The sequence below is a fragment of the Merops nubicus genome, unplaced genomic scaffold (genome assembly GCF_000691845.1).
Source record: "Merops nubicus isolate BGI_N331 unplaced genomic scaffold, ASM69184v1 scaffold16782, whole genome shotgun sequence".
Classification (NCBI taxonomy): Eukaryota; Metazoa; Chordata; class Aves; order Coraciiformes; family Meropidae; genus Merops; species Merops nubicus.
Window position 1 is genome coordinate 93,102 of NW_008594411.1, and position 16,953 is coordinate 110,054.

General features: G+C 36.1%; 1 protein-coding gene across 1 annotated transcript in view; it reads right to left on the minus strand.

Annotated features, from left to right (window-relative positions):
- Positions 1-16,003, minus strand: part of LOC103768621 (chromosome unknown open reading frame, human C3orf67) — a 70,631-nt gene extending 54,628 nt beyond the window's left edge. The window contains exons 1-5 of the mRNA XM_008935774.1: positions 15,983-16,003; positions 13,700-13,789; positions 13,152-13,245; positions 11,216-11,288; positions 111-225 (exon numbers count right to left, since the gene is read on the minus strand). Coding sequence (XP_008934022.1) covers positions 111-225; positions 11,216-11,288; positions 13,152-13,245; positions 13,700-13,789; positions 15,983-16,003 — 393 coding nt within the window. The remainder of the gene's footprint in view (positions 1-110; positions 226-11,215; positions 11,289-13,151; positions 13,246-13,699; positions 13,790-15,982) is intronic.
- Positions 16,004-16,953: the final 950 nt, after the last annotated feature.

Here is a 16,953-nt window from a genome sequence, read left to right on the forward strand (position 1 = left end):
TGAATTCTAAACTAAACAGTAATTTTAACAGGCCTACAAACTTACATAAAATGTTTCTGATAAAAAAGCATGTTCAATCACAGTTCAAGCAATATTTCCACGGTACCTACTATTTTGCGCTTGATTGTAAACAGAGGAATTTTTGCATGCAGAGGGGTTACAGACAACTCCTTGTGGACTGTTGATAAGTACAATCTTCTTTTAATATTTCCTAAATCGGTTATCCTATAAAAGAAGCAGCAGGAGAGAATGGAATGGATCTTTGTCAATTCAATAATCCAGTATCTTTGTGCAATCACGAAAAAACTACTCATAGGCAAAACCTTTGTGTCAGTGATAGCAAATACAGACTTTAAGAACGCTTTTACAAGATGAGTAATGAGATTTCTTTCTCAAATTCAAACTTGGTGGCTATAATCCTGCCTATATAAAATCACTTTACATGCTAATTTTATTTCAATAGTCTAGACTCTTTGCTGCATTTCCAGAGCCCTTCAGACGATGAAAGAATTCAATTTGTACAAACTGAGAACCCAGTAGACTTTAATAATCACACTTGTTTCTGTCCCTTAAGGTTGTGTTATCTTGGGGACACACTGTCGCCTTCTAACTAGAAAAACATTACTTGCTTTCTCTTCCTCAAAATGCCTGTCATTTTATACAGACTCTTTGTCAGCTTAAATATAGACACGAGACATTGTCTGCCTGTTTTACTCTCTGAGTAAATATCTTCAAATGTGAATTATAATACAGAAGTTTATTGCTCACTATTCAGGTCATCTCACAGCCATACCAAGGACACTGAATTTGAACAGTTTGAATAGATTCAGACCACAGCCATGAACACAAAGATTAGGTTTCCTTTAGCTGATAAAGAGGGTTATTTTGATGTTCTGTTTCCTTCAAATCTTGTGAATAGCAGTGCTGGTTTTGGCTAAGATAGAGTTAAATTTCTTCAGAATAGCTTGTATAGTTCTATGTTTTAGATTTCTGCTGGAAACAGTGTTGACAATACAGAAAAGTTTTCATGATTGCTGAGCAGTGCTTGCACAGTCAAGGCCCTTTCTGCTTCTCACCCCACCAGCGAGTGGGATGGGGGTGCACAAGGAGCTGGGATTGGACACAGCTGGGACAACTGACTCGGGGATACTCCAGACCACATGACATCATACTCAGCATATAAACATGGGGGAAGTTCAGAGTTACATCTTCTCAAGTAACTGCTCCACGTTCCCAGAGATGGCTGAATACCTGCCTGCCGATGGGTAGCAGTAGGATGTATTGGCATGGGAAGCCTTATTTGGCTTTGGTTGCAGGTGCATCTTTTACTTTACCCATCATACTGTCTTTATCTCAGCCCACAAGTTTCTGCACTTTTACCTTTGTGATTCTCTCCCCCATCCCACTGTGGAGGGAGTGAGAGAAGAGGCTGTGTGTGGCTTAGTTGGGGTTAAACCACCACAGCAGCACAACTTTGATATCCCCCAGGAGTCCTACCGTATCATCCCAGAGAACACACATTACTTCAAGGCTGCAATCTGTATTGGGAAATAATGATTAATTTACCTATTATTTTTGAACAAGCCTACTTTTAGCAGATGGATATTTCACTGTAATTAGCAGCCCCTCTGAGAAGATGACGAATAATTACAGGAAGCAACTTTGTCACTAGTCAGTGTTAAAAATAATTACTCATAATCGTTACATTTAAATGCTGGGTTTTACTTTAAAATTATGAGACCGCCCTATAGATTTTTGTCTTGTTCTGTAGCTTAACTAACAAAATGTCACCCCAAATTTGCAGATAATCAGCCTGAAACGTTCTTAGGTTTCTTTTGCTCAGCTTGGGAGGGCATTAACTCTGGAGCAAGTTACATACTTCAGTTATTTTTGGCAATTCAAGAGTTCATCCAAGGACTGTTCAAAATACACTGCAGGTATGGAAACATCAGGAGGTTCCACTAGTGCAGGCAGTAAAAACACAGGCTGTTTCATTTTGAAGGAGTAGCTGTTCCTCTCACACATCACATGCATTTCAAAGGCAGAAATTTCACTATGTGCTGTGGGAACGTTATATCTTTACCATTGTGATCAAATGACAAAGCAGATTTCAGTATCGGCTGCAAATATATTCATAGATTGATAAATAATACCATCAAGTTCTTGAAAAGTTATTTTGTCAGAAGACCTCAAAGTGTCTTAGAATGCTAGCTTTCTGGGCTTGATCTTACTTTTGAAGCACCTTAAGCAAGATGTGAAATAATTCACCTAAGGTCATCAGAACACTGGTCACAGAGCTAAGCCCTGTGCCCCAGATCAAGGCTTAGCTCCATCCATTACTTTGCTTCTTATATACCTTTTGATGAAAAACCTATGGATGTAGTTTTCAGAAGTTCTTCAAACCATTCTAAATCTTGATGCTCAGAATTGGTAAGAAATTGAGGCACCAAAGAACTTCAAAGAATTTGTGTAGTGGTTGCTTGAAACTCCCCTAGATCTCCTGGTTATGTGTAGAGCTGAGCAACTGTGCTGAGGAATGAAGTAGTTGCAGTAACCCAAGTGCTGAAACACAAATAAAACCCCTATTCCTGAAAAAATAAGTCTCAGTGGAGAATGTTGGTTTAAATGATGCTATGACAAAGCAGTAGGAGCCTAGACTTAAGTCATACATATCTCCAAACAAATGACAATTAAATCTGAAGTTCACTTTATAATATTAGTTCAATGTTTAAAATTTATTATTTATTTCTATGAATAATTTTATCTTCCTCCCTCCTGAAAAATATTAGGTACCTTAGCAGCAAAAAGGCCATTAGTAAGTGTACAGCTCAGTTACATTCTGAAGTGCAACACTAAAGACATACATTTAGATAAAAATACACACATATCAGACTGTCATATAAAAATAAGATGTTTTTTTGTGATGGTATGTATGCTGATAAAATGCAGCAACCCTTAGACATATAGATATAATCACATCTAAAGAAGTTTAAAATGTATTTCAGTAAATAAATTTAAAACAATAAAAAATATTTATATTCTGCAGTCAAAAGTAGGTGAAACATTTGAAGAACAGACAAAACTGGACAAAGAAGATGGCTTTAAAATTCTGCAAAATATTTATTTTCCTGGGAGAAGAAAGGTAATGATTTGAAAGTTGGTGTAACTTTCAGACTTTTCTGTTAAATTGTTTCTTGGAAAATGAAACCAATTGTCTGATAAAATTTTTCTGAAATAATTCAGACAAGGCAAGTTCGAACATTAGAACTCTCACTTGTTCAGTGACTCAAGAGCACTTGTGGTGAAACTCAACCTTTTTTTTTAGTGTGACCGAAAAGCACAACCTGTGTTAAACCTACAAAGGCAAGAAACATCTGCAGCATGCATGTTCATTTTCAAAGATGCATAAAAAAAAATTCTACATAGGAGTTAATGTATTTTTATTATGTCTGTGCTTGAGTATTTATATCGAAGGGTCAGATATGTGATAGAAAAGTAATGAGACCAGGTTGAGAAAAATGAGGTAGTCAACAGGAAAATCAACCTCATTTATAATAATATTCCTGTGATCAGCAGGTGCATAGCTCTCCTAGCTATGGTCATTAACTGCATTCATTTCACACTTAACATCTACATTTGCAAACCATTTGAAAGTAAAATTACCTTTCAATTCAATTTTCAATTTTATTTTATATCTTCAGCTTTGATTGACTATTCTCCTCACAATGGCAACTATAGTGAGATTGCAAGTAAATGGTACCAACTACCCAAGAGTACAGATAAACTCATCTTCCCAGATTACCTATTCATTTTGCTTCTGTATGTATAATAATTTATAACCATTTGTTAATGTTCAGTTCAAGGCTTAAAATGAACTTAGAAAAAATTATGCTGGACTGGTGAAGAGATGCTTCATTTGTCAGGCTCACTTATTCTTAAAATGAAAGTGGTTTTCTCCTTACAAATGACTTACACTGGAAGTTTACCAAACATGAAAGCAGGTATTTCATTGATGTTGCTAAGCAAAGAGCAATTCTCATACAATTTATTATTAATGGAAATCTCCTTTTATCTTGGACAAAATCCAGACAGAATTCTCTGCTAAAGCTTAACTATTAGCATGTTAGCATATTAGTAGTTGGCAATTTAGTGCCATTTTCTCCATGAAAATGGGCTTCAGAAACATTAACCAGTGTCATCATCATCTCCATTTTAAAGCTACAAAAGCAAAGGAATATCAATGGCCAGCCAATCTGCTATGCTTACAGATTCTTCAGTTTTCTTATTCAGGAGCAGTCTATACTTCATGCGTGTTTTATTTTTTGAGCTACTTCTAAATTGGTCTTGTAGGAGATTGAACAGGCTGCCTGATCATCTTGGATCCAGAGCATTGGATCCTGCCCTCATAAAACCAGGTGTAGTTATGTTGAAAATCAATCAGATCTCTACAAAATAAAGTCAGGAAGACCGGTATATCACCTAGACAACAAATTGTGAAGGGACAGCTTAATTTTTTTGTACTGGAATTTTTTGTTGATAACACTCTTCTAGGAAGACTCAAGGAGAAAAAAAAAAAACGAAGTCCACTTAAACAGTATCCATAATGAGGTGGCAGAGGCAAAAAGAAAATAATCAAATCCGGTTGCTAAAATAGAAAAACTTTCAAAATATAAGCAATTGTGATGAACTAGTGATTCCTGAGCCCTCCCTGAAAAATATTGACATATTTGCAATCAATTTTCCAACTGAAAGAATAACCTGATATTTTCACTGACAAAGAATAATTTGTCATGAAAGTTTCATTACTCTTAGAACTTCCTGTTTCAAAAAATCATTCCGGAATTTGCTATTAATATTAATAACTTATATTCTAGAAACTTCTATCACTATTTTAACATCCTTGGTTTTGAAATGAGCTCATCTTTCTCTTATTTTCAAGTATTTAGTAAATTATATTTTAAGGCATGGTGGTATGTTCCTCTGAAGCATGGCTAACTGGGCCAAATTGTTTAGAAAACCGTAATTCTAGAAAATAGTTTTTAATTTGTTCAGTAAAAAATAGTCTAGTGAGTATTAATTTGAGGAAAGTTTAGTGCCTATGTCTTCTCAAGAATTTAAAAAATTACCCTTATATAATGCAGTTATTTATGCCTGGAACTAATTCTGTTGTCTCTTTTCTTTAGCTTGTTGGCTGTTATTCTTTCAGCTTGGTTTTTCTTCCCATGAATTCTTCAATTCTAAAAAGACAATTTGTCTTTTTTTTTGTCTTGATAAACATGAGAGGTTATATTCACACCTGTTACATGTAACAGTTCTCTTAAGTACAGCCATATTTCTCACATTTAAACCATTTATTCTAATTACTAAGAATTGCTAAGCAGTCTGCCCTTTAAAAAGACAGAACTAAGTTTTCTTGCTAATGCTGGATCATTCATTTACTTTATTTGGCATATCCAAATCCTGAATAACAAACCCTACTAATCACACTAACAGGACTCAGTTTACTCCATTTTACTTAAATTGATCCACTGTCCAAAATATACATAAATAGTACTTGTCTGTGAAGTCCTAGAAGACACTAATTTATTCTGTAATAGCACCAGGACATCATCTAATACCGTGATAAGATTTACTCTATTTATTTAACAGCATATTTGTATGATAGGCTAAAAGAGACTCAATACCTAGCAAGTTAAAACTTAACAGAACAAAGCATTTCTCCCATCAGTTCCAACAGATCCAAAACATATTTAAACAAAGATAAAGTGATACTGGTAAAAGTAATTATTCCAAGGCATTTTGAAACTTATGCAGGAATACTGCAACACAGAAACACAGTGACCCTGATCTTGGACTGAAGTGACTAGTGGAAAAGAGGGGGAACTGTACAGGCTGGACATGTTTTATCACCTACTGAACTAAAGGTATTATGCTATATTAAATTAAGACTGCCTGTAATTGCACTTACAAAAAAGCAGTTACACTAGCTGTTCATTTGCAGACTACTACTGCAACACAAATCCTGTAACATCAGCCTCAGAGGACACTTCAGCCTGATGAAGGGAATATTCCTTTTTGACAGCTCTTGACTTCACTGTACAAATTGTATCTAATTTTGAGCTTGGCAGACTGATGAGCATGATCTGGTCTGAGAGGAAAGCAATATACCATTTCTGAAACAAGTCTGAGAAATCATTCTGTTTCACTTGTCCTTAAATAAATGGTAATTCTGGATACCCTGACCATTAGCAGCCCCAAAGTGATCAGTGAAAAGGAGACTGATGCACGGAAAAAGAAGGGGCCCCTTTCCTCCACTCTACTCTCCTTGCCAAAACGATCTCCTCTTCCCCTATAATTTGTAACCACCTGCTCAGCAGTCCTCCTCTGCTTTTGTGCTTGTTCTGCCTTCCCACACTGGCTCCTCCTGCCTTGGCTCCTGGTTTGCAGATACAAACTTCCTTAATACTGCCTGAAAGATGTATCACCAGAAAGATGCACCCTGGAAAATACTGGTTTAAGGCATTGATTAGGACAAGCAGATCTCATCCAGATTTAGGGTGTTTTAAAACAAGTCACAAGCTTCAAGACACCGTGGATAAATATTACTTGTCCACTTATTTTGAAAAAGTTATTCTTTTACAACCTGAGTCAAGAACCTGAATTGAGGATCACTGTAAGTGATCTGGCCCACAAGCTGACTCAAACCATCTTTTTTCTAGTTTGAAACCAAGTATATTACTTGGATTATCAGAATTTTGACTAAGTTCTTTCTTCACAGATGTCAATTTACTTGTCACCAAATACTCTAAATATAATAGTTTCATCCAAAATTAGAATTCTAGTTTGTCTTTACAGTGAAAAAGGTGGTAACTTTTTTCTAACTGCACACTTGCACAATTTCTTGCAGGATGTAACAAAATCAACCTCATCAAGGTCCGTGTCATTAGACTTCCTTTACACTCTAAGAAACAGATTTAACTGATTAGAACACTGTGTCAGTTTTATCTCAATTTTTGCTGTGTCCCTTTTTTAAAGTAATAAGAGAATGAAAGCATCTCAGGGGCAGAATAATTTTATCTACCAATTTAAAACAAAACAAAGTATCTAACCCTTAGTGGCAAAATCTAGGAAAGGATCAGCAGCTGCACTGAGCTCATGGTGAAAGACTGCCTGGAAAGACCTGACTGAGAAAATCACAAGGTCTATCCTAATTGTGACCAATTATACAGGAATTCCTTCTCCTTAGAAGGATCATACCCAGTTAGACTGAGAATAAAGGTATGGAAAACAGTTCCTACCTTTCCAATTTAGTTTGTTTTGTTTTTTCCAGAATCTGGCTCTCTGTACATTTGCATTATGGAGCATTTACTGCTATGTGCATTCAGCTGACTGTTAAAAAACCCCTTTGCTTATTGCAAAATGATGATTTTCTTACTGAAAGCAATAAATTGGCAGAGAGCTCACAGTTTGCTTTGCCACTGGAGTTTGCAAAGACAGGCCTCATAATAACCTTCAGAGGAGTGTGATCTCTACCAATGTTGTTGACAAATCAAAACTACTCTTGTTCTCCTTCCAGCAGTTCATAACCTTTATAGGCTATTCAGAATCTAAGAGTTTACAAGCTGGTCAGAATTAGATATCATGTCAGTCTTCTCTGTTTTAACTCTAGCAGGTTGTGATGGGTTCTATTTTTTTAACTTAAACTTTCTAACAAGATATATAAAAGAGATTACCATCAAAATAACTGATTATGACAGCATTCAACTTTTTAGCCACCTAGATCTCCAGGTGTGAGCAATTTGCTCAGTGTTTCAGGATGCTTATTCAGCCTCACCATCATCATTGTTTTCTTTCTCACCTTGGTAAATGTGTCCACTGACCAATTTTGAACCTACAGTTTTTAACAGAAGGTGTTTTTCTTACAAAAATATAGGAAACTTATTCTGACTTCTCCCTTTCAATAACAAGAATTAAGAAATTATCATCTTGAGAATAATGTTCACAGGTACAAAACACCTGAGGGAAAAAAACTTCCAACAAAAGAGCCTTCTGTAAAAGGCACATTAAACACACCATTGAAGGAAAAGTTTCAATGCCTAAGAAAATTCTGAGTGGAGCACATATTCAGTTCCTCAGATAAAAGAAAACCTGCATGTGATTTTTAGTGTTGGCTGAATAGAAATTCTTGATTGATACCTTTCAGAAACACAACTGATTCACACTGTGCACAGAGAGGGCACACATTCAAACACATTAACTACTGAAAGAAACTGCTGGAAAAGAGAGTCACTAGTACCCTTCAAGTGGTACTCACACCTATGGACTAAAGAAAGGCAGAGAAAAGAACACTTTCATGCAGATCCAGATGGTGTAAAGATATACTGAAGAAGGATGAACTGATAATTAAACTATTAAGAGGCACTGAAAGAACAAAAGTTTTTAGGCAGTAGTTATAGAGATATTGATAATCAGGGAGGGAAAGTATATACTTCTGAAGAAGCTGCGGGGCCAATGAAAAAATATTTCTTCCAGAAGCAGGAAGTAAACATGGATGTGTGTGAGCTTTAGAAGAGAAGATCAACAGTGCAAAAACTTTTTCCATACCTGATGTTTTACACTAATTAACTGAAAGAGCAATGGAACTGATCTGAAAAGATGTGATACCTAACAATGAAAATAAATATATCAAAACCAAAGTATGGCAATGACTGGCACTACAGTATTTTAAGAAGAATGACTGTTCACATGCTTGTCAAAATGCCAAGCAGAAGTGCTAGCACCTGCACATGTCCGTATATTAGGAATTGAACCAAGAATGCCAACACAAGCCACAGATGTTTTTTCAAACATTGAGTTCCTACTTTTTCAGGAAAATAGCAAAATCTGTAATACCAAAGGTTTAATGACTGGCTACTACATTTACAACAGACAGCTATATTCATCATCACTAATAGCTTAGCTACTATTTGCTTCAAAAAGGCTGCACAAATTACATGCCTTCTACCTTAGTTGTGATTTTATTGTGCTTCACAAAATTTTTCATCCAGTATTTTACACATTTGTTTAGGCAGATTGATATATTGATTAATGTGGTGATACTCATCTAATCACACCACCTAACTAGGTGTCTAAAATTCTACCTAAATATCTTCCAAAGAAAAGGCAAAACAGCTAATTTAAACAGTGGTTTGCACATTCAGTGTTTATGACAGGAACCTCACATGACTGGTTGATAGTGGCAAGTTAGAAGGTGTAGTTCAGCTGATGACAGCAGTGATGGATGGCCTTGAAGGAATTCTTGTTTGCTCATCAGATCAAGCACTGGACAGCATGTGAAAGAGGGGATGAGCCTCAAACCAAATTCATATTTCTATCTCTGTGCAGAATGAGAGAGGAAAAAAGTGTACCATGAAGCATCACCTGAAGCTGTTAAGTAAAAAACTACTTCAGCAAGTTTTGTAAAGTAAATTTGATGGTTTGGTATGCTATCAATTTTCACTTAAACCTACTCAAGGATTCAGTAGTAAGTAGTCAGATTATGTAAGAAACCATCTCTGAACATTGGAATTAGTGTTGGTGGATAAGGGAAGGGCAACCTATGTCATCTATTTGGACTTGTGCAAAGTTTTCAATGCTGTCCTGAGCAACATCCTGATCTCCAAGTTGGAGAGACACAGATTTGACAGATGGACTACTCAGCGGATAAGGAATTGGCTGGGGGGCTACACTCAAAGAGTTGCAGTCAACAGCTTGATGTCCAAGTGGAGATTGGTGACAAGTGGTATTCCTTAGGGATCAGTAATGGGACCAGTGCTGTTCACCATCTCTGTCAGTGACAAGGTCAGTGGAATCTATGTATTTGGTTTCTGTTTACTGCATGACATATCCTGTTTGTTTTGTCCCTTTTCTTACACACTTTTAGAAGTAATGCAACAATTAAAACCATAGGAGCAGAAAGGATAACCAGAACTACACTCAGGAAATTCAAAGAACAGAAAAGTCACTGTGATTGATACGCAAAAAAGCTTTGAGTTGAAGGAAAACAATGGTAGCTTTAAAGTCATGTATGCTTATATTAGAGATACCTTAATATCTAAACAAACAAACATACAATTTAAAATTAGGCAAGAAATAAAAATAACTCCCTTGAAATGAAAACTTAACACAAAATGTAGAAAGGCTGTAGTTGGAAGAGAAATTAAAGAGGAAGCTAAGTTCCTTAAAAAATCTGCAGCTTTCTGGTCTATTCAACAATTACTAGCTTTTCTGTCAACAGTTTCTCACTTTAAATTCCTAAAATGTTAGTATTTTCTGCACTGAGATCTTGCTGCATAGAGTCAAAGTTGTCTTTGAAACAAGTGTTTTCAGCCCACTGTTCTCTCTCAAATTTCCAGTCTCCATGGAGAAGCAAAAATACTCTCTGGTGAAGATCTGTGCTAAGTAAGTTAATTTATCCTTTAAAGATTTTCTAAATGTTCAGATTCTAAAATCATGTTAGAAATTAAGCATACACAAAGGAATGTATGTTACCAACATGATGTGAGTTAGTGGGAATTTATAACCTACAAACCACTGAGATTAAAATATCAGCATGGGTTGTTATAAACCCACTGAGGAATAGTGGATAAACAGAGGAATAAATACGACTCAATTCATGCTGCCATATTCTTTGTTAAAATAACAAAATATTCCAAGTTACTCTAGTTACATGAAGGCATAGAAGACAACAGACAATGGATAACTTCCCATTCCTACTGTGACTATGTCCCTTTTGTAAAACACCACACCATCCTAGTTTCATGAAATAGATTATTCACTTTATAATGAACTGTTTCTCTACCACAGTATCTGGAATGGTACTTTCTCAGCATCTCATTTTGCCCTGAACCAAAGGGCCCTGCAAGAGTTATTTATAAATCTTTTACAGATTTTCAGGAGACCCTCATGGGGCAGTACTTTCATGTTTGATAACTTCATGTCTCATTTATTTAGATTTTTCACCATCTTCGTTTATGAATTTTAGAGTTTGTTCTGTCTTCAAAGCAATATCAGTATTTAAAACATCCAAGAAATAATGAGCACATTAGCTTAATTACTTCTTATTGACTTGATAAGTCACCATGCTTTAATGCAAAATCTGCCATGACAATTAATGGCTGCAATCAGGCATTCATTTTACATTAAGTATTCAATAAAATTTTATACTACATCTTACAGTAACTCAGTGGAGAAGTCTTGTCCTACTGGCACAAAAATCTGAAGTGTCAGAAATTGCTGGATCAGTCCCACTAGAAACAGAAAAAAAATGTGCTGTGTGTGGTGATGCACAATTCACCATCAAGCATTCAAATTGTGTACCATTCAGCTATATTACTTCAACACTATTTCCCAAGGCTCACACAACATATGAACGTGAGAAAGACCTAAAGAAAAACAATTCAAACTGCAACAGAAGTGTTGTTGTAAAAGTCCCATCTGTGTCTGGTGGAATTCTCATGAAAATAACCCCCCCTTTTTTTTTTTTTTTTTACTTACAGTTCTACAGGGTGTTTGAGGAGACATCAAATATCCAACATTATGAAATACACCATATATCCTATAATGAAATCAAGTAATACTCTCCTATCAAGATTATCTTATAGCCATAGGAATCCTTGACGTTTGTGACAATGGACACCTTAACATCAGAAAAACCTTGAGTGAAAATGCAGTCCAGATCTTGACAACAATGCTTGGTGGAGGCTTCTGATTTTTAGAAAAATAGCAAAGGAGCTTAACTGAGGGAGCAAACAAGACACCTTTAAGAATTCAGGTAGCTCCCTATCAAGTGAAAACAGTACAAAACTGTCTGAACTGAACTGTATGCTGTTTTCTTATTTACTCCATCAAGGAGCTATGGGCTGCTCCTCGTTGACTTAAGACTCAACAGCAACATTAACTCCTCTTCTAAAGAATATCAGTTCAGAACTTCCTTCTTTTGTGTTCAAATGACACTTTAAAATTTCAAATTATATTTGTACATATAACATCTTATATTAGAGAAGTACTTCAAAAATTACAGCACAACTGGGAGATTGTATACTCACCATAAATTAAATACTTGAGGTACATACACCTCAAGAGAAGAGGACAGAATGGTAAGCCATGGAAATTTAACTATAGCATTGCAGCAATAGCTAAAGTAAATTTTAAACCAAACTATTCTCGGCAATGATAATCCACAGCATCAATTCTCAGTCCTCATTTTAGGCTGTAATAGTTTATTGTAACATCAGCAATAAATAAATTTAAGACAGATTTTTTAGAGAGATACATTAGTCTATTATTTATTATAGTGAAGATAACAGTACATTTCTTGTATAAGCAGATTCTTGTAAAAGATTATCAAGGCCTTAGTGTATCACCAGCCTATACAATTTCTTAATTTGTGTTTGTTTAGAACTAATTTGCAATTATGTACCCTGCATCAGAAGTATACTAGAAGATTCTTGTTTCATTTGACTAAAATTACCATCTTAATTTTTCTTCCAGAGCAACCAGTTAATTCTAAACCAGCTTGATTCATTACTACAAGCCTTACAAAGTACAATAACCTGCAGTGGGGTTTAAGGTACAAATTATGATTGTTGTATGCCCTGAGAAACAGACTGCTCTGGTTCTGGTTTATTGTGGTGCAAGTAATAGACAAGGGGGGAAACACTCCACACAGCTAAAATCTGGGTATAGCTTCCTTGTATTGCCAAGTGCTTATTTGATACATAGAAGTAAAAATACTTAAAGTAAAAGGAGAAAGGGGACAGGAACTTATTTTAAATTCTATAATGCCAGTAGAATTATTGACTTTAGTATGTAGTGAATGGAATCAGAAGTTATTGTCCAGACATCAGTGTGTAGCAGTATCAGGTACAGAAGGGAACCCAGCACCATTAGGACAAAATCTATCAGCAAGGATCTTCCCTGCAGCACTCCAGTGTGGCACTTCTGTACCTTTTACGTATTTGTAACTGACCTGCTAAAAAGTTCATGAAAAAAATCACTTTGCTAGTGCTTAATTACATGCAAAGGGAGAATAGTGTCAAGTGTACATTCTGATATAAGACAGATTTAATCATCAGAACATCATCACAAGCATTTAATTCTTTGGTACCTACAAGTCTGTCTAGTTTCCTTTGGTAGCTGCATTTTGTTGATTTGACTGCTTCCTTCCAGTACAAAAACAAAGCCTTTTACTTCTTTATCATATTCCTACAAAAAGGAGCAATAAACAAACATAAGCATCCTAACAGAATTATTCTCCTCGTGACCAACAATGCTACTAATGTGCAAAGCTACTTTTTTTAAAGCACAAATGGCAGACAGCACTGCAAATATAACAGTAGGTCAAATACGATAGTATTAATATTAAACAACAAATAATACTGACAGAGGACTCGTGATCCAGTGGGCCAAACTCAATCCATTAGCTATCAGAATAGCAAAATTACTAAGTATTTAAGCTATTAAATTACATTGTAACCAGCCTAGTCCGTGAGCAGGCATAATGAACTAATTTAAGTAGTCACTTAGTCTGTCATAATGACAGAACTGGAAGTGACAACTCCACTATCAGGTCAAAGACCTTGTTACCTTCTAATCTGAATCTTCATTCATGTTTTTCTTTTTCACACTCTAGGGTTTTTAAGTTCTTTTAAAAACTTACTTTCCATATAGCTGATGGATTGCCCAAAATCTTCCATTTTGCTCCTGGGTTCTTGCCTTGAGCACTGAATATTTCAACAAATGGGCCACCCTATGATAAAATGGTTTAAGGAGAAGTCATCTAGATGAATGTTCAGCACTGAATCACCAATGGTCAAGGTGAGTACATGACGACAATCCCTCCTCGCATCAGGCTGTTACCACAGTCAGCATTACTAATCAGTCAGCAGAATATTAGTAACTGCTCCCAGACTACTGTCATATACCAACCCATACAGTCTATATCTAGCTTTACTAGAGAAGCAGAATATAAAATTGAAGGAATACCATGGAATAGTTTTGTTTATAGCATTATCTAAAACCCAAAGTGATTTAGATTTAGATGCAGGAGATTAGTAATTTATATGTGGATATGGTTTATTTCTACAACCCACCAGATGAAATTAGTTTTAAAACATAATGCTGCAGATTGGATGTTTTACCTGATTTCCTATGGAAATGAACCTTACACAATCTTGTCTACATATATGAGTATGTCAAAGACATTTTCCTAGTAAATTTTCTACCAGTTACCTATTCCAGCCTGATTTGATCAGTCTAAAAAACTCAAAAGAATTTACTGCCTTTTCTGGGCTGACTATAGTGGCCTCATAGTAGATGTGATGCTACTAACACCATGATAAAAAGGTAAGGGCTGTACTCATGCTGCAGCCTTCATGAGGCATCAGAGAGTTAGTACTGGAAAAAAATTATGAATGCCTCTGCCAGGTGAAAACTCCTTAAACAGAGCATGTGCCCTATTAGATAGCAGAGTCTAACCATAGGCTCTTGGGGAGGTAGGCTTTAGCATCTCCACTCAGGAAATCAGCTGCTTCAATATTTTTCCCATTTGCTGTCACATTGTTTGTGACATCTGATGTACTCAGCCTGCAGTTTGATAAGCATTTGTTCAGCAGCATGGTTGACCCAATCAGTCACAACTCTGCCACTCCCTTCTCATTCCTCGTCGCCTGCACTCCCCAATTTTATGCTCAGCTGCCCGAAGAACTGGACACAAGTCAGAATGAGCAAGAGGGGTGAGCTGTCTTGCCAGCCAGATAAATACTCTTCAAATTATGCTTCTAGAGAATATCAGCTCTGCACCATATATAAATTAGGTATTTTCCTCTGCCCACCCTCACCTGCTAACCCCAGTGACTACAATTCCTGAGTTGTAAGGAGATTCAAAATGGCATTCCAGGTACTGCACTTGTAAAAGATTTTTTCTATCCTTTATAAATGTTAAATATTTAAATATATGGCATATTATCAGTTTGAGAGTTATCTGACATATTTGAAGACTACAAGATCAAGCTCTTGGAAAGTTTAAAAAAGATTCTTAAGTGTCAAGTTGCATGCAACTTGTAGCAAATCTTAACAAGCGGCTTTTTCTCCTATATTTATAAACACATTTTTTTAATAAGGACTAATCAAGGGCTACAGTAATTTCAGATTAAACAAACTGGACACAGAAAACTACTAAACATGACATGAGAAAATGCTGAACACTGATGTGAGAAGCTGACAGAAGTCACATAGTGCTGTGGAGGATGGCTGTATGTCATGAGTAGCTAAGGCAGGGTTATGCAAGAAGCTGTCAAACTCCACAGTCAAATGGAGTATGTGGCATCTTTTGGGGACCACAATCCTGCAAAGCCAACAGCACCTGGCAATGGTATCAGGAATACCATATAAAACTGAGATAGCCTAGATAACAGCCTCAGAAATACCAATTTTGTGTACAGATGTAGCACATCTGGGACCAGTGGGGAAAAAGTTGTTAGGGGCAAGCTGCTCTCTCAGGAGGGGACTGGTCCAGAGAAAGGGAGGCAAGGTGTGGTGAAAAGGAACATCAGGAAACAGTAAAAGGTACAAAAAGGTATGCAAATGATGTAAATAGTGTTGTCACAACCCTGTGCTGTACCAAGAGAATAAACCAGCTCCCCCTTTTCTGACTATACCTTAAGAGCTGGGCTGGCTTCCCTGACTGGGTGGGAGCAGATGGTGTGCCTTCCCTGGCCCACCAGGGTAAGGACAGACAAAAAGCCATTGGTAACACCACGTTGGTGTGTGTTCTAGACCTGACAGCATCAGCAGCTACCCACTATCTCGTAAGATTTCTGTAAAAATAATAACAAAGCATTCCAAAACATTTCTGTAGCTGGACTTTTTGTCCCCCAAAATAAGTCATTTTAATCCCATAGGTGAAATGAAAAAGGGTAAAAAATAAAACTGTTTTTATTACCTGATAGTGATTTTTGAACATTTTGCAGTTTTCAAAGGCAAAAAAATTCAGCTTCTCAATCAGTAAAGACACACACTACACTGAAAAAAAGAAACAAACACCAAAAACCTTTAGATACAGGATTTGACATGAAAAAATCCTATAATAAAACTCTAATCATATTTTACAAGGTATGAATGCTATTATGAAATAATTTTCATGAGTACAGAATATAAATGAACTGCATCAGAGTCTTGCCACAAAGATACTAATATAAATAAAATTAATATTGACACTGTCTTGGAAAATGTTCTCTTCATGCATCACGTAATCAGGACTGCCTTTCCTTATACTCCAAGTAAAACTAGTAATTTGATGTCAGCCCTTATATTTAACAAGGAAGGCTTTCTAATGCTTTAAAAATAATCTTTGATATACATTTTTTAAAATTATTCTTTGTTATCAAGTGCCCCCTGGAAAACATTAGACTCCATTAAAGAGGAGTTTAACATTTAATATAGAAAAAGAGAAACCTATGGAACAGCTGCAACAGAAACCACTCCATCTAGAGATATTTGGCAGAGACTTCTGAGACAAATTATCTTCTTTCATATTCAGCATTCTTCTTTGGGGATGATTAGTATAATACTCAAACCAAGCACTTCAGCCTGATAAAGTCAATGTAAATTAAGAGATGTCTGCAGTTGGAGAATCAGAACAGTAGAAAGTGAAGGGATTGATGCTGGAAGCCTCCCCCATCCATCTTTGATCATGCCAGAGTGTCTGTAGTTTCACCTGAAGTCAACAGAAAGTGAAAGGACTCTGAACATAAAAGGTAGTTGTCAATCTCCAAAGACAGGTAGAACCAGCCACAAGAGACAATAGGCACCTTCACTGGGAAAATTGAAAGTACTCGTCAACTCACAGGAAAATCCTTTCCCAAGACTCTCTCATTTATTTAGCATACTTTTTTTATGTTCGTTGCTTCAGTT